This window comes from Equus quagga, chromosome 3, assembly GCF_021613505.1.
Source record: "Equus quagga isolate Etosha38 chromosome 3, UCLA_HA_Equagga_1.0, whole genome shotgun sequence".
NCBI lineage: Eukaryota > Metazoa > Chordata > Mammalia > Perissodactyla > Equidae > Equus > Equus quagga.
In genome coordinates this window covers 155,175,289-155,200,746 of record NC_060269.1, presented here as the reverse complement: position 1 = coordinate 155,200,746, position 25,458 = coordinate 155,175,289, and the positions used below count along the sequence as shown (strand labels likewise).

The 25,458-nt window shown below is 61.2% G+C and overlaps 2 protein-coding genes and 1 long non-coding RNA gene across 8 annotated transcripts; 1 reads left to right on the top strand and 2 right to left on the bottom strand.

The window, feature by feature from the left end:
* Positions 1-1,856: 1,856 nt before the first annotated feature.
* LOC124236909 (uncharacterized) lies at positions 1,857-7,999 on the bottom strand. The gene is made up of 3 exons (XR_006887872.1): positions 4,106-7,999; positions 2,271-3,482; positions 1,857-2,093 (listed from the first exon to the last, which is right to left on the bottom strand). It is a non-coding gene; the product is annotated as an uncharacterized LOC124236909 (long non-coding RNA).
* Positions 8,000-8,156: 157 nt separating this feature from the next.
* Positions 8,157-25,144, top strand: IDUA (alpha-L-iduronidase). Of its 6 annotated transcripts, none has more exons than XM_046656466.1 (14): positions 8,157-8,467; positions 9,330-9,470; positions 20,163-20,248; positions 20,409-20,516; positions 20,799-20,894; positions 20,984-21,186; positions 21,344-21,523; positions 21,646-21,862; positions 22,210-22,422; positions 22,563-22,684; positions 22,765-22,890; positions 22,979-23,055; positions 23,442-23,542; positions 23,715-25,144. In XM_046656466.1, exons 1-14 carry the CDS (start codon positions 8,310-8,312, stop codon positions 23,819-23,821), a joined length of 1,935 nt encoding a protein of 644 aa, XP_046512422.1. In that variant the 5' UTR covers positions 8,157-8,309; the 3' UTR covers positions 23,822-25,144. The 6 variants fall into 6 exon arrangements, with proteins under 6 accessions (XP_046512422.1, XP_046512423.1, XP_046512424.1 ...); XM_046656471.1 differs by lacking the exons at positions 8,157-8,467; positions 9,330-9,470 and adding exons at positions 17,172-17,306; positions 18,552-18,673; XM_046656467.1 differs by lacking the exon at positions 9,330-9,470.
* SLC26A1 (solute carrier family 26 member 1) lies at positions 9,470-16,250 on the bottom strand. The gene is made up of 4 exons (XM_046656465.1): positions 16,164-16,250; positions 14,407-14,646; positions 12,654-13,263; positions 9,470-11,903 (listed from the first exon to the last, which is right to left on the bottom strand). Exons 3-4 carry the CDS (start codon positions 13,233-13,235, stop codon positions 10,374-10,376), a joined length of 2,112 nt encoding a protein of 703 aa, XP_046512421.1. The 5' UTR covers positions 13,236-13,263; positions 14,407-14,646; positions 16,164-16,250; the 3' UTR covers positions 9,470-10,373.
* Positions 25,145-25,458: the final 314 nt, after the last annotated feature.

The following is a 25,458-nucleotide window of genomic DNA, read 5'->3' as shown; positions in this document are numbered from 1 at the left end:
TAGGCAAGGAGGGAGGGAGATGCTGCCTTTTGCACAGGGCGGCTGCCAGGAGTGGACAGCGGAGGAAGACAGGGTGGGACCCGGGACTGGGTCTGAAGACACCATGGATCCTGGGAAGGTTCATCAGTGTCCAGAAACTGCACTGAGCATCGGCCGCACACCTGGAGCTGAGTTCTGGGGCAGACAGACAGCAAACTGAAAAATAAACGGGCCCGGGAAACGCCGCTTAGTGTCTTGGTGCCACTGTGGATGGAGGCAGCCAGGACTGAGTGACCAGGAGGAGCTGGCCTGGCAGCAGAGAGCACATCTGGGTGGTGGGGGTCGGGGGAGAAGAGAGAGTGCAAAGGCCGGTTGAGTCCCTCAGACAGGTGCCTGGGACCTGCTCTGAGTCCCTGCTCCTGGAGCCTTCAGCTTCCTGCCAGCCTCCTCCCCACTTCCTGAACCTCACGCCAGATGGCTTCGGGCACCCTGGTCCACTCCTCTCTCTTTTGGCCACCCACCCAATGAACCTGTTCTCCATCAGGCCCGGGAGGGTTGGGACCCAATCACGGTGCCTGTGAGAAGGCAGAGTTTTCTATCGAAGCCCACTTCCCATGATCCAAACTGCCACTGACTTAAGGAAACAGGATTTGAGGACATAGCTTTCTTTCTCAAGTCGCAAGAAAGAGGAGTGCAGAGAAAACATCTTAAAAAGGAAAATCCACATCTGACCATTTCTGCAGAACTTGGTGCTTCCTGATCCAGCACATTAACCAAATGGAAAGCTATACTTCCATCAAACCCTCCCACGAACTTCTTAGAATACCTTCCTAAATAACTGGCAGCTTGTGGTTGAAGCTCACAACCAAATCTCTGCCTGGAACACAGCACCCAGTGCAGGTCCAGGCTCCGTCTGCTGCTGTGGACAGCCTCTTGTGCAGGCCCCTTCAAGGCTCTTGACCATTTGGTTCCACAGGGCTGTCTGTCTCTCCCTTTCTGTTCTGTCATGGTCAGCTCGGGCCCCATAACAAAATACCACAGACTGGCGGCCTAAACAGCAGACATTTATTTCTCCCAGTTCTGGAGGCTGGAAGCCCGAGAGCAGGTGCCAGCATGGCCGGGTTCTGGCGAGAGCCACTTCCTCGTTTGCAGACAGTCACCTTGCCGATGTGTCTGCACACGGTGGAGAGACAGCGCGAGCTCTCTGGTGTCTCTTCTCGGAAGGGCACAAATCCCATCAGGAGGGTCCCACCCTCATGACCTCACCTGACCCCAATCACCTACCGAAGACCCCACCTCCGGACACCATCACGGGCTTAGGGGGTGGAGTGTTAGAGTTTCAACATATCAGGGAGAGAATTAGGGAGAGAATAAAGGTCTGTGTTTAAGCTGCCATTTACGTCTATGGCACTCTGTTCCAGAACCCTGCACACTGAACGCTCACACCCGCACTCTGTTGGCCTGAGCGACAGCACGGAAATGGACTGGTAGTGCAGTGTGCAGCGATGGCTCCTTTCACCTGGCGTTTTGTTTTCAGCGCCGCTGATGGGTCTTTTCGTTGCTGCTGCACACTCAGTTGCACACTTGCGGCCGTTCTGCTGTGGGTATGCACTACACTTTGTTCTTTCTACTGTTAGCGGCTGGTTGCCAGGCTTCGGTTTTTATGAAAAGGCTTCCAGGAACATTCTCGTCCACATGTGCACATGAGCACATGTCTGCTGAAGTGGGCATGCTGTGTTCACCTCTGGAAGATAACCCCAAACAGCTTTCCAAAAATCGACGCAAAAATCAAAACTCCTACTGGTACCAAGCAATGGTCTCGCTCTGCTCACCATGATCTGAGCCAATTAATCACGATGAGTTAGAGATCGAGAAAGGAAGCCTTTATTTGATTAGCCAGTATAACCGGAAGATGGCAGACTAATGTCTCAAAAAACCATCTCAAAGAATTACGGAACCTCGAGGCAGTTATAGGGAAAATGGGTAGTGAGGAGGGGTGTGGAGATGTCGGCCTTCGGGCGTGACGGACTCCAGGGTCCCTCATTGTTCTTTTCTTCTGTCTACGATGATGAACGTCCTGCAGGTGTTCCTTCTTCCTGGAGGCCTTCTCGTTCCTGGGGAAGATTTGTCGAGATTGTTAAGAACGAAGCTATCAGGGTACCTCAGCAGGGGTGTGTGCACAGGATCAGGGCCAGAAAATCATGAAAGTGTATAATAATTTATAATGACTACACACTGGAAGGGTTTTAACTGGGAAAGCGTCATTAGTGTGACAAGATGGCCTCACTTACGTCCACTTGCAGTGCTTCCACCAGCAGCGCAGGAGACGTTCCTCTTCAGGCGTTTTTGTCAACCTTGGACACTAACAGTTTTGTGATTTCGGGCTTTCTGGTGGGTGCAGAGGTGTCTGTGTGGTGGGCATTTGCTCTGTGGTGAGGGAGGCCTGCACCCCGTCAGAGTCCCCTGCCACCTGCAGCTCTTCTTCGGAGCCTCTGTCCAATGTCGTGACTGTGTGCCGTGGGGTGTCTCCTTCTCACCGGTTTGCAGGAGCTCATCGTGCATTCTGGAGGTGATTCTTTCGCCAGTTACAGTCCATTCTCGCTATTCGCGGTTGCTTTGCTCCATAAAGTCACCGCAAACACGGAATTACTGAGTGAGGGATCGCGAAGCCCTGCTCCTGGGGAAATCAGCGCCAGCTTCCGCGAGGTGCGGCCGCAGGTTTCCTCAGCGGGTGGGCAGAGCCTCGTTCCGCGTGTGCTTCTGCTGAAAGACACCGCACTTCACGCACGTGGCTGATGCGTGAACGTTGAGCCCGCGGCAGACTGCCCTCGGCCTGCAGGAGCCCACGTGATGCGGGATCGTCTCCGTCAGGCCCGTCCGGCCTCCTGCACTTAGAACACCAGGCGGAACTCCAGCTCCAGGCCTCGGGCCGTCTTCACCAACAAAAAGCACAAAGGTGTGGAAAACGTGGCACTAAACAGGCGGGAAAGGACACTTGTTGACACGTGAGCTGAAACCAGAAGGCAGAGCGTCGTCCCGTCCACCTCAGTCGGGAGCGTGCGGGTCCCCAAAAGACCACGGAAGCACCGTGAGCGTGGATTGTGGGGCCACAGACAAACCCCAGGGAGGGGGTGAATTTGCAATTATGGGGGATCCACTGTGTCTGCACCACAGAGCACACAGCCTCCTCCACAGCGGGCGGCCCTGCCACCCTTTCCATGCTGGCTTTTGGTGAACAGGCCTTCTTAGTTTCCACCTTTTCCAGTGATCTGCCTTGTCCTTTCTGGCAAGGGCTTGGGGTGCTGTCCAGGCACCTGCCTGGGCAGAGGCGGTGAGGATGCTGGAGTTGCTGGCTTTCACATTTACATCTCCCAGCCAGCAGGCCTGCTCCGGCAGGCGGTGTGAGGTGGGGTCCAACTGTGGTCTGGTGACCCAGCACACTGACCAGGTAAGTGTGGGGCTGAGCCCGTCCAGGTTTGGGGCAACCGGAGGCCATTGGGGCTCTAAGAAAAAAAGCAAAATTATTATGATAAAATTAGATACACATTTATTCAGAACGAGAGAAAAAAATCACCACAAATTAAACATTTTTTTTTTTTTTTTTTTTTTAAAGATTTTATTTTTTTCCTTTTTCTCCCCAAAGCCCCCCGGTACATAGTTGTGTATTCTTCGTTGTGGGTTCTTCTAGTTGTGGCATGGGGGACGCTGCCTCAGCGTGGTTTGATGAGCAGTGCCATGTCCACGCCCAGGATTCGAACTAACGAAACACTGGGCCGCCTGCAGCGGAGCACGCGAACTTAACCACTAGGCGACGGGGCCAGCCCCAAATTAAACATTTTTTTAAAAGCTGACTAATAGCACAAACATCACAAAATCTAGAAAATAATTGTTTATAAGTTCATAATTTTTATTCATAAGTTTTTATTCATAGTTGCCTGCTCCTCCTCTCTGATACTTTTTTCATCTACATTTTTTATGGTTTCTTCTTATAACAAATTTGCAATATCATTTTCCAGGGAGAAAAGAGAAAGATCATTTGGCCCCTCCGGCAAAGCTGAGAGGAAAAAAACCCTGACGGCTGTTTTACGACCCTGCTTGCCAACTCGTGACCAGCTGTGTCACACACATCGATAGGACTGCTGCCGAAGTTTGAGAGACTTTCTCTGCTTCTTTCATCTGAAAGCAGGGAAGTTCTGGGCAGCGCACGTTCCCTGCGCTGTGACTGGTCTGGAACGTGGCTGCTGATCTGATGAGCCTTCCCCATGATGTCCTCGTCACCTTGGCTGTCGGGACTCTGCGTGACCTCGTCAACGTCAGCATTTCCTGTGAAGTCAGCGGGTGCTCAGTGCCTTTCTCAGGGTCCAGTGACTCACTCCTCCTGGTGTGTTGCCACCGGAGCTCCTGGAAGCTGTTCTCTACTCCAGGATGTCCGGCATCAACTTCATTATGCAGGGAAGTGACGGGGACGACATAAATACACTCCACTGAACCCCAGCTGACATTTCCACAACTCAACTTACCCCGGGCCAGATCCCAAAAGTGCCCCCACCTCTCCAGCAAGAGGGGAAGCACGACTGGGAGCCCGAGACGGCGTGGGAACCGCTGTGGTCACAGCACCTCAGTTTATCAGGTTTTACAAAACTCTATGACCCTACAGACCCTGCCATGTGTGCCGCGCTGTGTCCCTGGGGGGCCTTTGTCCTTCTGTGCCCACTGCCACGCTGTCCCCGCTGCTCTGGCCATATGGTTGCAATCTAGGAGAGCCGAGGCCCCCACATGTGTCCTAGGTGCAGGCAGGACCTTTCCCTCCAGTGGCCGACTGCCGGCCTTTTCCAGCTTCTGGAGCCGCCATCCCTGCATCCCTGTGCTTGCGGCCCCTTCCTCCATTGTCAAAGCAACACAGCATTTATCCTAAAATTTGCACCCAGGATTTGTTTTAATCAGATATGGGAAGGTAACAGAAACAGAGGCAACTGCCTTTGAAAGAAGAATCTATTACTTATATTTCCCAAGAGAAAGAGTACACCACACAGGGCAACACGGGAGACACCAGTTTGAGCCAGGAGACAGGCAGCCATGAAGAGAACGTGGCTCAGAGCCTTACTGGGGTCTCCAGAGGGAAGAACGTGCAAGGCAGCAAAGGTACACACAGAAAGTTAGCACTGGCTGTTTTGAACGCTTTCTGCAGGTCTGGGCTATGGGGGCGGCCCCTGGTTGGCCAATACCTGGCAGGGGCGGCTTGGGGCAGGGGGAGTATTTGCTTGGTGTGGGAGAAGGAGATGGGAGCCCATGGGGTGTGGGCTCTGGTAGTTCATCTGTCGTTGAAGGCCCTCTCTCATGTCTCAGCGCCTCCAGGAATCCACGAGTCCTGGGCAGGGCCATGTCCCCAGGGCCATAGCCCAAACACCAAGCCTTCAAGAGTACAATCAGGGGGAAACAGAAAAGTTCTCGCCTGCCTAGAGATGCAGCCAGGTCTGATTTAAGAGAGAAAACTGGATTTTGTTATGAGAAGGACCGATGCTGCCACTGATGGTCGACATCCCAGGGAGAGGCAGCCGCAGCCCACACTTCTCAGCCAGAGATAAATGGAGCCGAAAACAGAAAAGAAAAAAGAGCGGGGAGAAGAGGAAGAAAGAAAACCAAGGTAAGGGAGAAAAAAGCGCCCACTTTTGCCTATTCTTTTACTGGAAGAACTGAGGGCACCCCAAGGTGGATTCCCACAGCCTTGGAGCAGGGTCCCGTCTGTAGGGCCTCCACCCTCAATACCCGATGTCACTGAATTGTGGCTCTGCCCAGCCGACTGCTGGAGCATGTCATGCTCGGGTAGGTGAGCTAGCATGCTCAGTCCAGGGCCCACGTCGCCAGCCTCTCAGCTGCAGTTGCCTCCACCTCGAAGGGACACCATGCGCCTTCTCAGGCTGCCCATGGGTCCCTCAGCTTTCCAGCGCACACGACCTCTGCAGACAAGAGCTCGGCTGCAGCCACCTCTCTCCACGAGCACGGGTGTGGCCTTACACTGATGACAGCCTTCTCCAAGGAGACTCACGTGACACACTCATTACGGACACACAGGTCCAACCCCTTTTAGTCCTTTTTGGGTTCTAGTGGCACCACGTTCTTCCCCCAGACCCCTTGGCTACCTGGAGCCCCTTGGGAGTAACCAAGCAAACAGCAGTGGGAGTTCGTGGACTATGCAAGTGGCACTGCCAGCCACCAGCGTGACAGAGCTCGGTGGAGTGCTGCTGCTTGCCCTTCCTCAATTGGGACGTCCCTGATGACAGACGGACCCAGGGGTCAAGACACTTGGCCAAACTGCATCTGTTGTCGTAGCAGTGGATGCCCTGAACAACGATGGCTCCTCCGCATAGTGATCATACACAATCGGGCCATTGACTAAAAATCGTCCCCTTCAGTGGATGGAACCCTATGAGTCTCTTGTCTCACAGAATGCAAAATATAAATTAAAATCAGCATGTCTGCACACATACTAAGGCCACAATCCAAGGCCTGGCCAGGACACACCTACTCCCTTTGGAGTTACAGACATTATAACAGTGACCAAGACACACATGTCACTTGTTAAAATACAGAGAGAACTGCCATGTCCCTGTGAGGTCCCAGAGAGCCCATTTAACTGAGAGACTTGATGCTCTTCTTAACCAACTTCTGTCAAATTCCAGTTCAGCAAACAGACCCTAGATGAGCCTGTGTCTTGTCCGGCCTTCCACACCCTTAACTAAAGGACCTTTGGCCCACTCACGCCTCACACCAATGAGGAGAGCTCTCCCATCGCCCTTTCCTACATCGGAAGCGGGTGTGTCCTGCCTGTCATAAAGACTCCTATGTGAGGCCCTTCCTGACGCGCCTTGGGCTCCCCGTGTGGCCTTGCATGGGGAGCCTGCCTCCTGTTCCTAGGGATCTATGAGCACGACCTTCTTCCCTCGTGGCAAGGATTTCCGTGTCTGCACATTGGGCATATCTGATCGAAGCCAATGCCAAGTACAAATTTTAGAACAATCTTCAAACCTCTCTCTCTTCCAAGGTGAGCACGTGGCCTCCTCCATGTCAGCTCTCCCTCTGCCTCCCCCACAGGACACTGTGATAGCATTTGGGGGGGCCGACTGGGATAATCCAGGATCATCTCCCATCTCAACATCCTTAACTTAATCACACCTCTAAGTCCTTTCACCAGGTAAGGTCACGGTCACAGGTCCTGGGGACTAGGACAGTGGACTCCGTCGGGGGCCAGCCAACCACACTCCACTTATGCCCCTCATGACTTCTGTGCTGTTGTTGTCACCTTCTAATTCTCTACAGACAGTTGAAGACGTGACTGTTGCACAAGTCCTCCTTTGTGGGGGTTCCATACAACACACCCTCTCTGTTCATCTCCCTCCTTCCTGTACTCTGGCCTGTTCTGGGTCATTCTCCTCCCGCTTGAAGGACACCGCTGAATGCTTCCTGAAGTGAGGCTCAGCGGAGACAAACGTTCTCAGAGTTGGTTTCTCCAAAACGTCTTTATTTGACCTTCGTTTTGCTGGATTTAGATCGTAGGTTGCCAGTTACTCACGAAGTTTTCGCTCCGCTGTCTCTTGGCGTCGGCTCTCCTGTTGAAAAGTCAGCGCTCGCTCTTCCCGTTTTGCACGTCGAGGTAATAGGTCTCTTTTCCTCCAGCGAATGTAAGGTTTTCCCTTTTCTGTGGTTTCCCGGCTCCCTTAAGAGGAGCGCGGATCCAGCGTTTTTTGCGCGTTTCCTCTTGGGCTGCAGAGCCCTTCCTGATCTGCGGATGGACGGCTTTCATCACTTTCAGAAAATTATCAGCTCCTGCCCTTCCCCATACTGTTTGTCACCAACCGAAGGGGCTGGCGCTTAGGTGGCCTCCCAGGACGGGTCCCGGTGTCTGAGGGAAGACCCTGCTGAGTCAGAGGCTTTCCCCGCGCTGTGAGACGCTTGGCTGTTGGACACGCAGCGCTGCGTGACCTCCTCAAGCCGTGCAGAGTTTAAAGCGTGCACGTTTACACCTGCGACCCCATCTCTAGGGCCCCGCCCTCGCCCCCGCCGGCCCACCTAAGCCCCCGCCCCCGCCCCCCCCCCCCCCCCCCCCCCCCCGCCCCCGGCCCCGCCCCCCGCCCCGCCCCCGCCCCGCGGTGGCAGTCACGTGGCACGCGACCCGGAGGCGGAACCGGCAGTCGCGGCGCAGACCGACTCCCGGAGCGCGGAGCAGCGGATGGACCTGCAGGGCTCCGGGGGGTCCGCGCTCCGGCCGTGCGCCCCCCCTCCGCGCCCCTGCGCCCGGACCCTGCGCCCCCGGCGCCCCCCGCGCCCCTGCTATGTGCCCCTTGCGCCCCCGCACCACGCTGCTCACGCTTTTGGCCGCGCTGCTGATCGCGCACCGCGCAGCCCTGGGCGAGGCTCCGTACTTGGTGCGCGTGGACGCGGCCCGTGTGGTGCGTCCCCTGCGGCCCTTCTGGAGGAGCACCGGCTTCTGGTGAGAACCCCGCGCGGGGAAACTGAGGCCCGAGCGGCCCATCTCGCCTCTGTCCCGCCGCGCGCCCGGCCTCCGGGTCTCTGGGACTCCCCTGCCGCATCTGGAGAGACCCTTGGGCTCTTGCGCCCCGGCGACTCCTGTGCCCACTGCGCGGAGTAGGCGCTCCGAAATGAGGCAGGCCGCCCAAGCCCTGAAATGCCCCTAGCCGGCTCAATCCTTCCCCTGGGGTCCACCCTCAATCAGAGCGGAGTCTGGTCTGTGTCGGCTGGCTCCACGCGTTTTTGGGGTGTCGCGGGAATTTCCTGGCTGAGTGGGTACCCTTTGTGTTGGAGGAATGGGTCCAGGCTCAGAGTTTGCCTGGTGGCCGCCAGAGATCTGAGGAGCCTCGTGATTGAGCCTGGTGGCCGACGGGGCAGCCCAGGCCCTGGGAGGGACCTTGGCTCAGGACACTGCCCTTTGCTGCAGGCCAGGACCTTCTCAAGGGGGCAGCTCCGACGCTGTCGAATGTCCCTGCAGTGGGACCTGCCCTGCATCCCTGCGTGTCCCCAGCCTCTCTGTGTCAGGCTTCCAGCTGAGATGCCCCAGGCTGGTGGGGCAAGGAGTGCGCCGACATGTGGTTCTCTCTTCTCTGGAAGCCCCTGACCCCCATAAACATGAGACTTCACAACGTTCCTGGTGTTAGGAGTCATTTTATTACATCAGGGACATAAAATTCACTGGTGAACACTCCCCAGTCTGTCTGCCAGAGCCTGTGTCCTGGGCAGCCCTGGGGCCTAGACCCGTTGGTGCGGGATGTGCCGGGCCGCTCTGCCAGCCCCACCACGGGGACTAATTCCGCCACTCCTCCTTGTTCTGTCCCCAGTCCCCCACTGCCACACAGCCGGGCTGACCAGTATGACCTTAGCTGGGACCAGAAGCTCAACCTGGCCTATGTGGGCGCCATCCCTCATGGTGGCATCGAGCAGGTGCGGACCCACTGGCTGCTGGACCTCATCACGGCCAGGTGGGTGTTGGAGAGGGTGGGCAGCTGGGCAGAGCCCACAGCATGGAGATGAGGACTGAGGCTGCGAGGAGACGGTGCCCGGCTGTAGGGGCAGCAGGGGAGGGGCTCCTGCTCTGAGGACCTGTTGCTTCTACACTTCCTGGCAAGGCATCCTGTGGGGAGACGAGGAGGATGGTCCTCCTTGGCTCTGCGGGGCCGTGGGTGCCTGGGCAGCCCCTGGGTCGGGCACAGCTGCCCTCCTGCCCAAGGTCTGCCGGGAGGCTTGGGGTCATGTGGGCGTTCCGCTGCCCTGGCTTTGTGGCTGGACCAGGCACCAGGAGTGGGCACCCAGGTGACCCGTGCTGAGTGTTCTCGGGTGGGGCTGTGCAGGGACGCTGTGCCCGAGGGCTGAGGTGAGGCTCTGTCACTCACACCTGCCTTTGGCCCTGCAAGGCCCCGCAGGGTGAGGCATGAGGGGTAAGGAACACTTGGGTGTGTGTGCTGGGGGTGCTTTCAGAGGCACAGAGACCCTCACGCCCTGGCCAGAGCCCCCAGCTGTCAGGCTTTGGCACCTTAGAGCCACATGATTGCTTTGGGGTCCTCATTCTAATAAAATGGCGATGCCACATCCAACGAGTCTCACGACGCATGGCACCAGAGCCCTGGTTGGCACTGGCGGTGTTCGTCTCGAGGGCCCAGGTCTTGGGTCCGCGTGTGGCTGGTCCTTGTGTGTCTGGGTCTTTGTGTGTCTGGTCCTCGCGTGTGTTCACAGCACCATCCTCCTGCCTCGTTGGGTCGTGTTGGTTCCTCCAGGGCAGAGGCGGCACAACATTGCTCTGTGTGGGGTCCTGGTGGGCCACAGGGGAGAAGGTCTGCCTTGGGCTCCCAGGAGGGAGTGGAGACTGGGGGCAGGCACTGGCCCTACTAGAGGGTGGAGTCGGCAGCCGCCCGCTCCCTGTGGCGGGCTTGGGCCGCCTGCACAGCGCTGTGCACGCTGTGGAACAGCTGCGCTTCCTCAGCCGTATCCCCCTGATCATCCCCGAGGAAGCCGCCTCTCCTCAGGGCCTCCCTGACCGCAGGGCTGCAGCAGGCCAGGAGCAGAGTGATGCCCAGGGCCCCGTAGTCTCGGCGCAGGTCCCACAGCGTGGCCATGCCGGCCGCATCCAGGAACAGCATCGGGGCACAGTCAATGACAACTGCGTGGAAGCTGCCCGCCGTGGGCACCAGCACAGCTGAGCTGCTCCCTGGGCCAAGGTCCTTGCCCTCAACAGGGTCTTCCTCACTGACCCCTGCTCCTGAGCCCTGCTTCTTTCTCCTGGCGGCCTCGCGCCCTGCATCCAGCCCCGTGAGGCTGTAGAGCGATTTCAGGAAGAAGTCCTTGTTGGCGTAGTAGAGTGGCCCCGCGAAGCGGAACACCCGCACCCCGGGCTCAGGGACCAGGCCCTCAAATTCCTCGGCGTCCTCGTAGAATCCTGAGTCCCCGATGCGGGCGAGCAGGACAGCACGTGGGCGTTGTGTGCGGCCGGCCAGGCTGAGCAGTGAGAGGAGCACGCCAACCAGCAGGCCAGCCTCGGTGCTGACCAGCACGCAGGTGGTCGCAGTGGCCACCCAGACCAGTGCGTCGGCTGGGCTGAGCTGCCACAGCTGTGGGACGTCCCTCACCTTGCGCAGGGCCCCCCGCAGGCTGACGACGATGACACAGGCCAGCACGCTCCGCTGCAGGTCCCGGAACAGTGGCGCCAGTGCCAGCAGCACCAGCAGCACCACAGCGGCACTGACCACGCTGGACAGCTGCGTGCGGCAGCCGGTGGCCGTCTTCACCAGGCTCTTGGCCAGGGCAGCGCTGGTGGCAAAACAGTGGAAAAAGGCGGGCAGCACGTTGCAGCAGCCCACGGCCAGCAGCTCCTGGTTGGCCCGCACAGAGTAGCCATGGCTGCGGGCAAACATCTCAGCCAGTGAGATGGAGAAGGCGGAGGCCACGAAGGCCAGGGGCACAGCGTCCAGCGCCACGCGCTGCATCAGCCCGGGGTCCGGCACCCGCGGGGCCATGAAGCCCGTGGGGATGTCGCCGGCCACACTAGAGCCAAAGCGCTCATGGAACTGCCCTAAATGGGATGCGAGCGTGGCCGCCAGAATGACCAGCAGCTCCGTGGGCAGTGGCACCTTCAGGCGGTGCCGGCAGCGGTCTGAGAGCTCCTTGGCAGCCAGCAGCACGGCCAGGCACACGGCACTGGTGAGCACGTCACATAGGTTGGCCTGCCCAGCACTGCGTAGCAGGCTCAGCCATGTGCTGACCACCATGCCTGGCCCCTGGTGCCGCGGGACCCGCACGCCCAGCAGGTGCCTTAGCTGGGAGGTGAGGATGGTCACTGAGGCCCCCATGGCAAAGCCGTCGAGCAGTGGCTGTGAGAGGTAGGCAGACACGAAGCCGAGCCGGAGGATACCCATGAAGACCTGTGGACACAATGGGGTCAGGGCAGTGGAGTGGCCGCAGCACAGAGCCTGACGTCTCTCCATTGCTGCTGCTTAGTTCCTGAGTGAACTCTGTTCACAGTCTCCCACGCATGCACGTGCACACAGCCACAGCAGACACTGGAAGTACACACATGGCCACGGATGCTCATTTCTGGCCCTTGCCAGCCCACATATGTGGGCTCTGAGCCCTGGAAGGCAGCTCCTCTCTCCTGCCCTGTGAGTGGCACCACCCCATCCCAGGAGATCTGGAGCTGATGGGAGGGACCTGGAGTGGTCCCTGGAGGGGTTGACGTTGGAGTGGACAGTCCTGCCACAGGAGAGGCTGGGTGTGGTGAGGCTGCAGGAGGGCAGGTGGCCCTCAGGGTCCCACACGGGGTGGGAAGCTCAGAGTGGGTATGTGGACCGTAATCGGCATGTCTGGAGTCGAGGCAGCCCTCTGGCTGCCTGTCCCTGCCCAGGCCACGGCTGGCTGGATAGACTCCCCGCCCGCTGGGCACCTCAGCCCCTCTGGGCCCGTCCTGGGGTGTCGTCCCACACACACCTCTGCCTCTGCCTCTCTGTCCTCTCCTTGCCAGTTAACCCCACTGTCCCCTGAGGCCCTGACCCTGTACTTCTCCCGCTCGGCCCTTCCCGGTGGGCGGCGAGCACCTCGGGGGCAGCTCCAAGTGGCTAAGCCGGCATCTGAGCCCAGGCCTGGCTCCGCAGGATCCCGTACAGCTGCCTCCTCACCTGGTAAATGCCGGCCATCAGTGTAAGGGCGGTGGCGACACGGATGGCGTAGCAGTCCCTCCCGCAGTCCTGCAGCCCGAGCGCCAGCATGGCGGCTGAGGCGTTGAAGGTGCTGCTGTTGTGCCTGGGCCCCGGGCCATCCTGGGCAGGGTCGAAGCCAGCCAGCAGGAGCTCGCGGTCCACCACCTGCCCCACCATGAGGCAGAGCAGGCTGAAGATGCCCACAGAGACGTGGCGTGAGGTGCCCATGAGGAAGTAGATGAGGTTCGCGAAGAAGGACGTGTAGAGGCTGTAGATGGGCTGCAGCCCTGCCAGCAGCGAGTAGGCGATGGCCTGCGGCACCAGGATGATGCCGATGACCAGCCCGGACATGACGTCCCCCACCAGGTCCTCCCGCAGGCGGTAACCGCGCAGCCAGCGCGTGGCGGGGAGCAGGTCCTGCACCAGCGCCTTGGCCCCCTGCATGCTGCATGTGCAGCTCCGCCGCAGTCTGGCCTTCAGCGTCTCGCGCAGGCCCTGGGTTGCTGGGGGCTGCCGGCGGACTAGCACCGGCCCCCAACTCTGCTCCGGGGGCACTTCCATCCTGGGGAACCAGGTCCCTTGGGGAAAACTGTAACAGAGAAGTGGGCATCGTCGCTGGGGTGGGGGGACGTGCTGGGTCAGAGGCTGTTGCAGAGACCCAGACACATGTGACCAAAGCCAGCTCCACTGCTCCCTGTCCACCACCCCATCCAGGCGCAGGCCCGCTGTCACCACATGCCCACACCAGAGGCCCCTCTGCTCCCCTGTGCAAACCACCGTGGTCCCCTCCAACCATCTCTCCTTCTCTGCACTGTGGCGCTGGGTGTCATGGGCTCAGAGGAAGAGGGCCTCCTGACACCCCCGTTGAGCCTGGCAGATGCTGGGACCCCAAATCTGTGCCGGGGGAGGGGTGCTCTCTGGAGCAGCACCTGCCACGTGTCCCGTCCTTGTGGCAGGATTCCTGGGATGTGCTTTGGGAGAGGGATCTTGGCAAGGCCGGCAGGGAGGCGGGTTAGGGTGACTGGCGTCTGTCGCCTGCCCGGTGTCTGGGATGGCGGGGCACCCTTCCTGAGTGTGTGTTCGTGTTCCTGGGTTTGGTTGGTGTCCCACACTGCGCAGGGGCTCCATGGAACCGCCTGCTGACTGTCCCTGCTTTCCTGAGGGCAGCCGCCGTCCAGGCCCAGCCCTCTGCAAACAGCCAGCCCGGCCAGCCCAGCCCTCCCTCTTGGAGCACAGGGTGTCGGCGGCCTTGGCCCTCCTCTTCACAGCTGTGCCGAGTCCAGCTCAGACCAGCTCTTGACCTTCCTCTCGTGTCATCGTTGGGCAGACAGTCTCTGCACCCTCAGAGCCTGGTCAGCCTGGTGCTGTGTCGAGTTCCCTGTGTGCGCTGGGCCAGGACACCCGGAGTGTCCCTCGGTGTGGAGGACGAGTGGCGGGCACAGCCTGTGGGCTCCAGAGTGGTGGGTCTGCTCCTTTGGGGACCGTTATAAGGCTGCGTATCCTTCCTCTGAAGAGCTCCCTACATGGGTCCCCAAGTGCCTTGAGGCTCAAGCTCCTGGGGTCCAGGTGTGTAGATTGAGGGCTGTTTAAATTCCACCTGCCCTGTGCCTGAGATTCCCCAAGAGAAACCCTAGACTCCCGCTCACACTGTCCCCCCAGGGAGCTGGCCTCTGCTGTAGCCAAGTCACCTGGGGGCTTCACTGTCCTGCAGCAGGGCCCAGGGAAGACCTACCTGGGGGAACCTGGCACGGGCTCGGTGGGCTGGAGGGTGGCAAGGCACCCGACCTGTCTGTCCTCCAAGGCCAGGGGCTGCTGGCCAGTTGGACCTCCGAGCCCTCTGGCTTCTGTTGGCGGGTGGTGAGTGGGGCGGCAGGGTTCCGGCACAGAGCTGCTGCCCGGAGCTGGGCTGTGGTGGATCTGGCGCTGGCGGGCGGGTAGTGCTCTGTGGGTGGCATCTGACTTCGAGGCTGTGCTGGGTTTGCAGTTAAATTATTTACCCCAAAGGTTGCTGAGTCACAGGTTGCCCCTGACCAGTATTACCTGAGCAGCTAATCCGGGAAGTTGTTCTGTAATCAGAGGCTCACAAATAATTACAATTGTGTGGGCCTCCGAAAGCTCCCAGCCTCCCAGGAGTGGAGGCAGCGGGTGGCTGGAGCAGGATGCCTGGGTTCTCTGGCCCTTGGGGGAGGCAGGAGGCTCAGGAGCCTGGCCAGTCTCAGGTGGGGCACAGGCAGCTTGAGACCCTTCAGGATGACCCTTCACCCCAGAGGGTGGGCAAGGATGGAAGGGGGACCAAGGAAGGAGCTGGTCTCCTTGTCCTGTCCCTGGACCTTCTCTGTCCTGGGGGAGACGGGTCTGATCCATGCTGGAGCACAGGCAAGGGCTGCCTGAGCCAGGTCGGCACTGGGCAGCCACAGCCGCAGCCTCTGTTCTGAGTTCTCACATGGAAAGCCGGCACGAGGCTGCTGTGTGTGTGTGTGTTGACTGCCAAGGGCAAGAGGGCTGTTGGGCATCGAGATACCCTTACCAGCCAGGTGCCCTTGTGCTGTCAGGGTGGCCCTGGGTCTGTCCTTTGAGCCTGACCACCTGGATTCCAGCCCGGGGCTGACCCCTGTGACTGTGGGTAGGTGCCTGGCCTCCACGACACGTGGCACCTGCCTCATAGGGCTGACCTGAGGGTAAACCATCCTTTTAGATGACTACACGTGCCCACACGTGATAAACTAATGGTGAGCTGTTGTTCTCAAAATGATTATTCAGAACTTGAGGTCCCCAGCTTTAGAATGAAGAAATGAAAGTGAACCTCCGTCCCTGGGTGCTGGAGGAGTGGTGTGTTAAAGGGGGCCCATCCCCTGCGGTCCTGGAGGGGAGGCCCCAGAGGCTGCGGTGGTCCCTTTGGTGGGGCTGGAAGGCGGGGCTGGCCTGGGCACTGTGGGCAGCTGACTCAGCCCTGCTTCTCGTGTCCCCAGGGCCTGCCAGGTGCTGAGTGGGGAGTTAAGATCAATAGCCAGCTGCCCTGCAGAGCCAGCCGGGGCTCTGGGGGCTCCATTGCCCAGGACAGGACAGTGAGATGTTGAGGGGCTCCCATCCAGGCCCCCCCCCCCCCCCCCGCTCAGCCCGACTTTGAGACCTCTGGAGCCTCCCTGCGCCTGGCTGGGGAAGACCAGGAGCTCCATCCAGGGGCAAAGATGGGAGTGGAAACCCAGGGTGAGGGGGATGGCCAGAGAGTGGGAGCGAGTCCCCACACCTGCAGTGAGGGTGGGGCGTGGACAGGGCCGAGACCCCCACTGGCCTTTCTCTCTCCAGATCTGGATTACTTAAAGAGTCTGCATTGGGCCCCGAGATCTCACCCTGTCCTGTGGGGTCTGAATTCCCCACCCAGGGCAGAGCCTAGGGCCTCCCCACCCCCTACCCCTTAACGCAGTCCGGCCAGGGACCCACGCGGCTCTGGCAGGGAGCTGTTTACCCAGCCGGGGAGCCATGGTTTACCAGAGCCGCTGGCCAGAGGGCAGGGCACGTGGAGTCACAGCAGTCCAGGGCCTCCGGTCCCTCCTCCGGGCAGATAAGGTGCACCACCTGGTGTGTGTTTGGGGGGTAGGGCGTTGAGCAGATACTGAGGGGTCAAAGAGTGCTCATCTCAAGGCCTAGCTACTGGCAAAGGGACAGTGGGAGAACTCCCTGAGCAGCCCCTGTGGGCAGAGGTGGGGTTGCCAGGTGGGAGCCTCACTGCCCCCCGGGCCTGGGCCCACTCCCTCGGAGGTCTCCCCAGAGGAGGGGACAGGGCCAGAGCAGTGTGGCACAGAAGGCTGTCGGGTGACAGAGTAGTGGTGGCTGGGTGCAGACCCCCTGGGGCTTGAGGTGTTGTCGTCCGTTCCCCCCACCCCCAGTCCCTCTGCCTGTTTGGCTGCATTGAAAGGAAACATTGTATCTCTACAAGTGAAAAGAGCAGGGTCAGCTCATTCCTCTCCAGGGCCCTGAGGACCAGACCGAGTTTTTTGCGAAAGACCTGCCGCGCACACTCATGCTCCCGGGTCCAGAAAAGGCGGAGGCCCGGTTCGACCTGCCTCTCTCCAGCTGGTCCTGGCCTGACACCCTCCCACCTGCATCCTGGGACCGCGGTTACAGGTCCTCCGGAGCCGCGGGTCTGTGTGTGCCCGCCTCGCGCCCCCGCGCATCTCCCCCGCCGAGCACGCGCGGCCTCGAGCCCGCCCCCTGCTCCGGGAGCGCGCAGCTCGGGTCTCCGCCCCGCGCATCCCTCTCCTGCCCTGCGCACCCTCCAGCGCGCGCTCGGCTCTGCTCCCTGACCACTGGCCTGCGCGGCCCGGTCCTCACCCGCCTGCATGTGCGACTAGGGTCCCTGCCCCGCGCACGCGAGCACTCACCAGGCCCCGGCTCAGCTCCGTCCTTGCGGCGCACGCGCTTCAGGCCCGGGGATGGGGGAGCTCTGGTGCTGCGCGACCGGCCGCCGGCGCGCGGTGAATGAGGCCCTTGTGCAGCTGCCGCGGGCCAGGCCAGGAGCGGGAGGCGACCCCACTGGTGCCTCGCACCCAGGTTCGGCCCCTTGCGAAGGATGGAGAGACTTTCCGGCCTGTCGGTGGCCCAGTCTGCGTCTCGACCCAGGCCTCACTGCAGGTGGAGTGTCGGGGTGGGCTGTGCCCTTCACCTCGCTGCTCAGCCCCCTCCCTAGCTTAGATCTCTCAACTCCCCCTCCAGCCGGGGCCAAGGCTGAGGGAGACCAAGGCACCCACAGTAGGGCCCAAGGACTGCTCCTCCCGGGTTTCTTGGCCTGGAGTCACCCCGGGGTCGGGTCTCCTGGTGCCTGGGGGCCAGTGTACTGGCCCCCAGGGCATCCTTCCTTGCTGAGGCTTGCTGGGCCAGGGTGACAGGCTGGAGATGCCTCCGCTGCTGGGGCGCCAACCCCGACACTGAGCACAGGAGCCGCATTACCCGCGGCCAGCTGTGTGCCTGGCCCAGTGTCAGGATTTGCGGAGAAAGCCGGGTGCCCGCGCCCGTGCCTTCCCTTTCCACGCGGTCACCATCTCCGCGCCTGCCCCCCCACCCCCAACGCACACGCTGTGGGACTTTGGAATCGTCCGCCCACGCATTTGGTCTTTACCCACGTGCTGGTGAAGCTTGCTTTCTTTGCTACCGCTTGTGACCTTTGGATGGGGGGAAGGTGGTGGCTGGGAAGGGGTGAATCCCCGCAGTGCATCTGCTTGTCTGGCCGCAGAGGGGCCAGCGAGGGCCAGCAGGGTGTGCGGCCAGCCCTGGAGGAGCAGGGGGCCCTGTGCGTGGTGGCTGGATTCAGACCCCTGCGTGGGCTTTGAAGGCCGGACCTTGTGCATAGTGAGGGGTGGGGAAGAGGAGGACCCGGAGCGGGGGCAATGACTTGTCCAGATCTGTGCTGTGTCCAGGGGACAGCGCTGGGCTGGCCAGGCTGTGGCACGGGATGGGGAGACTGACAGACCTGGAGCCTCAGGGCCAGATTCCCCGTGACCCCTCCCCTGCAGCCACACCCGCGGACAAAGCTGGGGCCAGCAGAGGGCGCATGGCAGGCCCTGGCCGTCTGGCCTTCATCCCCAGATCAAGAGGTGGATGGACCACGCCTCCCAGGGGAAGCCCTCAGATCCCCTGCCCCCCACCACCCGCCCACCTGGGCCAGCCCAGGCTCAGTGCTTGCTCCTGCCTACTTCACCCACCCCAGGTCCACCCTCGGGTATCCACTTCCACATGGGCAAATCTGAGACCCAGCTCAATGTCGGCTTCTCCCTGCCTGCCCCTGTGGTGTGCACCCTACCTGCCCGTGGCTGAAGCCGAAACCCATGGGCCGTGCTGGACTGCCCTCACCTCCTTACCTCCTAAATCCATCCACTCCAGCTCCTTTCTGTTCTGTGGCCGCCACTCAATCCAGGCACACCACCCCTCCCTGGGGGGCCATCTTCTGGCTCCAGTTAGCCGCCAGAGGGATCTTTTCAAAACATCATGACCATGGCTGAGTGGTAAGTTCACGCTCCGCTTCAGCGGCCCAGGGTTTCGCTGGTTCTGATCCTGGGCGCGGACCTAGCACGGCTCGTCAGGCCACGCTGAGGCGGCGTCCCACATAGCACAACTAGAAGGACCTGCAACTAGAATATACAACTATGTACTGGGGGGCTTTGGGGAGAAGAAGGAAAAAAAAGAGATGGGCCAGTCTTTAGAAAACAAAATCATGACGAAAGGCAAAACTATGGAGACAGTGGAAAGATCAGGGCTTGGGGCGGCGAGGGCGGACAGGTGGAGCACAGAGGACTTTTCAGGCAGTGACGCTCTCTGTGACACTACAGTGGCAGACACGTGCATTATGCGTCTTTCCAAACCCATAGAAAGTACACCACCGGGAGTGAACCCGACGTCAGCTGTGGATTTGGGGTGACGGACACGTGTCAGTGCAGGTCCATCTGCTGTAACGTGTGCCCCCTCCGGTGGGGATGCTGGTGGTGGGGGAGGCTGTGCCTGTGTCCAGGCAGGGGAATGGGAACTCTCTCTATCCCCTCAATTCTGCTGTAAACCTAAAACTGCTCTAAAAAATTGTCTTAAAAACAAACAAACTAAAGAAGGCATGGCACTGCTCTGGATCCCTCAGAGGGCTCCCCATTTCACCCTGAGTCAGGTCCCTCCGCACCACGGTCACAAGGCCTCATGCACCCTCATCCCTCATGATGCACACCCTTACTCTGACCCAGGTCCACTCGCTGCCTTTCTGCTGCTTGGGTTCCGTGACTTCCTTTCTGCCTCAGGGCCTTTGCAGGGTGGGTCCCATCTGTCCACCAGGTATTCTCATTGCCGACTTGTGCCATCACCTGATAGATCATCGTAGGTGTTACCTGGGCGAGGTCCTCCCTGCCTGGCCTTGTGCTGCTTGTCACACCCTTTGTGGCACGTCTGATGCTCCCAAAGAGTCAAGTAGTCACCCTATGATGCCTGTCCCGTCTGGGATAGTGCAGGATGGGGAGCCCCGTTCTCCATTTCCTGCCTGTCCATGTTGCCTCTTGGAGTGCAGGGGCGGGGCCAGGATTCTGTTGAGCCAAATCTGGGGCCCTGGCCTATAGGAGGTGCAGAGACACAGGGTGTGGCACCCCCAGGTCCTGCCAGGCTCTGGTCCCACAGCCCCCCACTCCCAGTCAGCTGTCTTCAGGATGCCTTTTCTCCCCTACTCTATGCTGTTGTACCTTTCCCAAGACACTGCCTGCCGCGACCCACCCCTGGGCTCCAAGCTATTCTGAGGCCCTCAAGGCTTGAGGGTGGGGTTCCAGGACAGGCACACTAGTTCATACTAGGCTAGGAATGACTGATAGACCTCCATAGTTAGTGTTTTCTAAGGGGAGAGGCCCACTGATGAGTCTGGAGCTGAGTCCTGTGTGGCACCTTACACTCGCTACCTGCTTGAATGTAGCCACAGTTCCAGCCTGGGGCCCACTTTCCCCTGCCCTGACATTGAGTGTTCTACAGGGGGTCGGCTGGAGAGGGCCTGAGCTACAACTTCACCCACCTGGACAGGTACCTGGACCTTCTCAGGGAGAACCAGCTCCTCCCCGGTAAGGTCTGCCCTCTCCCCGTGACATGGCCCCTCCGGGTCCTCACTGGCTGCCCGCCCAGGACTGGCCTCAGTGCTGGTGTGGCAGAGCCCAGGCCGGGTAGAGCGTGGGTCTTGTGCAGGCGGGGGGACGGGGACATGGCTGCCCTCTTCCATTGCAGGCTTTGAGCTGATGGGCAGCCCGTCTGGACACTTTACCGACTTCGAGGACAAGCAGCAGGTTTTTGAGTGGAAGGACCTGGTCTCCCTCCTGGCCAGAAGATACATCGGTGAGCAGGGCACAGGCCCCGGGGGAACCGGGTGGGTGCTTCTGGGCAGGCTCTCTTGTGTCACCTGGGCCGCCTCCCTGGTCTTCTCTGTCATGAACCCGCTGAGCCAGGGCCTCCTGAGATAGGGGAGGGAGGCCAGACAGCTTGGGGGTGGGTGCACATGGAACCAGACACTCCCCATCGCCTCCAAACCCCCAGCCGTGGGTGCCTCCCTGGGAGTGGGGTGGGCTGCACTCCCCTGCCCCAGGGGAGGGGCCCGCAGACAGCAGGACCCCTCTGCAGGTAGGTACGGACTTGCCCATGTCTCCAAGTGGAACTTCGAGACGTGGAACGAGCCAGACCACCACGACTTTGACAACGTGTCCATGACCATGCAAGGTGGGTGTGCCTCTGGGGTCCTGTGGAGCTGAGAGGGGTCCGTGGACCCTCAGGCACCAGGGTGTGGACTCTGCAGCCCCTCCCGCCAGGCTTCTTGAACTACTACGATGCCTGTTCCGAGGGCCTGCGAGTGGCCAGCCCAGCTCTGCGCCTGGGCGGCCCTGGCGACTCCTTCCACCCACCGCCGGCCTCCCCGTTGTGCTGGGCCCTCCTGGAGCACTGTCACCATGGCTCCAACTTCTTCACTGGGGAGCTTGGTGTGCGGCTGGACTACATTGCCCTGCACAAGAAGGTGCGCCCAGGACCCCACCCCTCTGCCCACAGGGGACTGCCCTTTCCTGAGCTGATGCCCACCCAGCACCCCTGCCGCTGGCAGCCCCACACCCCCTCCCCTACCAGCAGCGGTCCCGCGGTGGCCCTGGCCGTGCTGAGCCTGGGCTGTGCTGCAGGGCGCAGGCAGCTCCATCTACATCCTGGAGCAGGAGAAGGCCACCGTGCGGCAGATACAGCAGCTCTTCCCCAGGTTTGCCGACACCCCCATTTACAATGATGAGGCAGACCCGCTCGTGGGCTGGTCCCTGCCGCAGCCGTGGAGGACCGACGTGACCTACGCAGCCATGGTGGTGAAGGTGGGCCCGCCCCCAAGGCCTCTCCACCACAGCGGCCTTCCTCCCGGGGTTGGGGGGTGCAGGGCTGGGGGTGGGTGGCCGTGGTACCAGCCGCTCCTGACGCCCACCCCGCATGCCGGCAGGTCATCGCGCAGCACCAGAACCTGCTGGTAGCCAACGACAGCTCCTCCATCCGATACGCGCTCCTGAGCAATGACAACGCCTTCCTGAGCTACCACCCGCACCCCTTCTCGCAGCGCACGCTCACAGCGCGCTTTCAGGTCAACAACACCCGCCCACCCCACGTGCAGCTGCTGCGCAAGCCGGTGCTCACTGCCATGGGGCTGCTGGCCCTGCTGGGTGAGCCAGCCCTGTGTCCCTGCCTGCTTCCTGCCCACCCGCGCCCGGACGGGAAAGCACAGGCCTCCTGGCACACGCTGCGGCGCGGCCAGGGCAGGGCCTCAATGAGCGGGGATGTCCTTCCAGGCCCAGGCAGGGGTGCCCTGCGGGGGTGGGGAAGAGCAGGCTTCTGCTCTCCGACCTATTTCTGGTCCCTCCGCTTCCCACTTGCCCCAGCTCAGTGGGCCGCAGAGGCTGTTAGTGGCTGACACCTCCAGTGGAGGTGGACAAACGGTGGGAAGCCAGGTCCTGGGGTGGCAGAGGAGCAGTGACCTCCGCACAGTGACCCCCCTACTCCCACCCTGCAGACCGTGAGCAGCTCTGGGCCGAGGTGTCGCAGGCGGGGGCGGTGCTGGACAGCAACCACACAGTGGGTGTCCTGGCAAGCGCGCACCGCCCTGCTGGCCCCGTGGACGCCTGGCGCGCCACGGTGCTGGTCTACGCGAGTGACGACACGCACGCCCATGCCAACCGCAGCATCGCCGTGACCCTGCGCCTGCACGGGGTGCCCCCGGGCCCGGGTGAGCGGGGTCCCAGGGAGGGGACTGCAGGGAGGGGTCTTGCTGTGGGGAGCGGGGGTGGGTGGGTGGATGGAGCTCAGGCAGGGTGGGGCCTGGAAGGGGAGGCCCTGCAAGGCATGGCCCCAGCTCTGGCTCCCCAGGACTCGTCTACGTCACGCTCTACCTGGACAACCGGGTCTGCAGCCCACACAGCGAGTGGCAGCGCCTTGGCCGGCCAGTCTTTCCCTCCGCAGAGCAGTTCCGGCGCATGCGCGCGGCCGAGGTCGGCGGGCAGGGTGGGCGAGGCGCGGGCAGGGCAGCTGCCAAGGTTCCAGGGCCCTGAACTCCTGCCCCTGTCCCCAGGACCCGGTAGCCTCAGCGCCACGCCCCTTCCCTGCCGGCGGCCGCCTGACACTGCGCCCACAGCTCCCGCTGCCTTCGCTGTTGCTGGTGCACCTGTGCGCGCGCCCTGAGAAGCCGCCAGGCCAGGTGAGTGGCAGCCCCTCCCCATGCCGCTGCCCCTCCCCCCCCGCCTCTCCCTCCACCACCCCCTCAGTCATGGAGCCTAACCCCCCAGGTGACCCAGCTCCGTGCTCTGCCCCTGACCCGCGGGCAGCTGCTTTTGGTCTGGTCGGATGAGCACGTGGGCTCCAAGTGCGTGAGTGGTCACCATCCTGCCCCACCCTGTCCTGCACTTGCCATGTAGGCGGCTCCCACCCCTGTTGTCACCCACAGCCTCTTCATGCTCCCGTGGCCATGTGGCCACTCCACTGTGCACCCCCCACGCAGGCTGTTCGCCTCTGCTCCTCACCACCCCCTCACTGTGTGCACTGCTGGAGATGGCCCGAGGTCACAGCCTGTCTGATGGGGGTGGGGGCACCTACAGGGGACATTTGCAGGCGGCAGTCAGGCTCCAGCCCTCTCCCCTCAGTGTGGCCAGGGACCCGGGAGGGGTCAGGTAGGGGCTGGAAGGAAGAGGGCTCAGGGTGTGCCCAGCCCCCCTGGAGCCCAGCTCTGGCCCTGACCCCCTCTTCCTCCAGGTGTCTGTGGACCTATGAGATCCAGTTCTCCCCAGAGGACAAGGGGTACACTCCCATCAGCAGGAAGCCATCAACTTTCAACCTTTTTGTGTTCAGCCCAGGTACGCCTGCCCCCACCACACTGGCCTCCGCTACCCCACCCCTGGGCCTCAGTACAGTGCCCTGTGGGCTGGGTCCAGGCCTCCTGAAGCCTGGAGTCAGGGGCTTTAGGAGTTTGGGGTGGGTTCAGGGGGGCCTGTGCTCAAGGATGCAGGTGTACCTTTGTGTCTCCAGACACAGTTGTCGTCTCTGGCTTCTACCGGGTTCGAGCTGTGGACTACTGGGCCCGGCCAGGCCCCTTCTCAGACCCTGTGCAGTACCTAGAGGTCCTTGCCACGTGAGGGCCACCACTGCCCAGTGACTGAGCCTGTGCTGACCAGCGGACCCAGCGGCCAGGAGCGGAGGCAGGCTGGACCACCACGGGCCCATCAGCTCGTCTTCAGCTCTGTTTGTCCCCTCCTATCCACTCACACACCCCCTTAAAGTGCCTTTCCATATGTTGGTCTTGGGGTTGGCCTTTGTGGATGGGCACCGGACAGATGTGCCCGGCTGGAGCAAGGCCTTCTCCACCTCCTTCCCGTTCAGAGCGCTCTCCCCGACCTGTGGGGCTGGGGTGGAAGTGGGTTGAGCACAGTCAGGCCTGAGCTCCTCAGGGAGGAGCAGGTCTGGCGTCTCTGGCGTCACTGCTGGGTGCTGCAGACCCTGTTCCCAGCCCTGCCTCTCTACCTGTTCTGCGGAGCTGAGGCTGCGCCGGGGGTGCACCTGGGTCAGGATGGAGCCCAGGGAGGACCCACTACCTGAGATTGGGGGAAGGTGGAGGGTGGAAGGTAGAGGGGAAGGTGGGGCTTCCAGGCTGCTTGGCCCAGACTGGGCAGCGGCAGAAAAGGCCCACAGTGTCCACTGCGGGCTATGCCCCCGCTGTCATTCTCCTTCCATATCTGGCCCCAGAAGGAAACAGCTGGTGTGCTCAGAGGAGGACAGTTTGGGGATGTGTGTAGATATGCGGGCAGGGCAGGAAAGCCACAAGGGGGGCGCAGCAGCCTGGGGCTCCCCCCGCCCCAGAGCAGACGGAGCAGGTGAAGGACAAAGGTGAGGAGACGCCACCTGCTGAGGAGTAGAGACCTTGGGCCCAGGGACACAGCCAGCTGGGGGGCCGTGCGAGCAGGAGTGGGGGCAAGGAGGCCCCCATCCCACTCTCCTCCTTCCACTGCCCTCCGGGGTTGCCCTGGGCTCAGGGTGAGTGTGGGATGTGGACCTGGACGGGCAGATGGAAAACAAGGCCTAGTCGACCCTCTGGCTCCTGTGCACCTGCCGGCTCCATCTGTGTGGAAAGCTCAGGAGCCTCCAAGACCCACCAGCTGCCTCATCCTGAGTGGGAGGTGTCCATTTGTCACACTCCTATCTGAACCCCAAAGCCAGCACCTGTTCCCCAGCCTCTTTCCCCACGTGGGGCCTCAGGGCTCCATGCCTCCGTCTTTCTGGGGGCCCCAGTCCTTGTGTGTCTGGGGACCGTTGTTCACTGACGTCACTGCACAGAGGGGCAGTGGGGGTAGCTGGGAGGCCCCCTGGGTTCCGGGTGCTGTCTTCTGCCCCACCATGAAGCCCTGGCCTGGTCGGCTCAGCTCCTGTAAATAAAGACCACAGCCCAGGCGGCGCCAACCACAGACGTTTAGCGTCTCATGGTCTGGCAGCCGGAAGTCCAAGACCAAGGTTGGTTTCTTCTGAGGCCTCTCCGTGGCTCCCAGTGTGTGTCTGCGTCCTGATTGCTTCTCACAAGGACGTCAGTCATGGGATCAGGGCCCACTTGCTTGACCTCATTTGAACCACCGTGTTGAAGACCCTGTCCCTCGTTATGATCACATTCTGAGGTGCTGGGGTTTAGAACTTCAACATCTGCATTGGGGGGGTACAGCTCAGCCCGTACCAGGCTCTGACCCATTTGTCTGTGGGCTCAGGAGCCGTCGTTGGAGTGGTGAAG

What these genes read in the sequence shown, in the direction of transcription:
- SLC26A1 (XM_046656465.1), bottom strand. Translation starts at nt 13,235, where the DNA reads ATGGAAGTGCCCCCGGAGCAGAGTTGGGGGCCGGTGCTAGTCCGCCGG. An exon ending in TGATGGCCGGCATTTACCAG is followed by an intron (nt 11,904 to 12,653) that starts GTGAGGAGGCAG and finishes TTGTGTCCACAG; the next exon opens with GTCTTCATGGGTATCCTCCG.
- IDUA (XM_046656466.1), top strand. Translation starts at nt 8,310, where the DNA reads ATGTGCCCCTTGCGCCCCCGCACCACGCTGCTCACGCTTTTGGCCGCG. An exon ending in CGTGTCCATGACCATGCAAG is followed by an intron (nt 20,895 to 20,983) that starts GTGGGTGTGCCT and finishes CCCTCCCGCCAG; the next exon opens with GCTTCTTGAACTACTACGAT. An exon ending in GGGGCTGCTGGCCCTGCTGG is followed by an intron (nt 21,863 to 22,209) that starts GTGAGCCAGCCC and finishes CCCACCCTGCAG; the next exon opens with ACCGTGAGCAGCTCTGGGCC.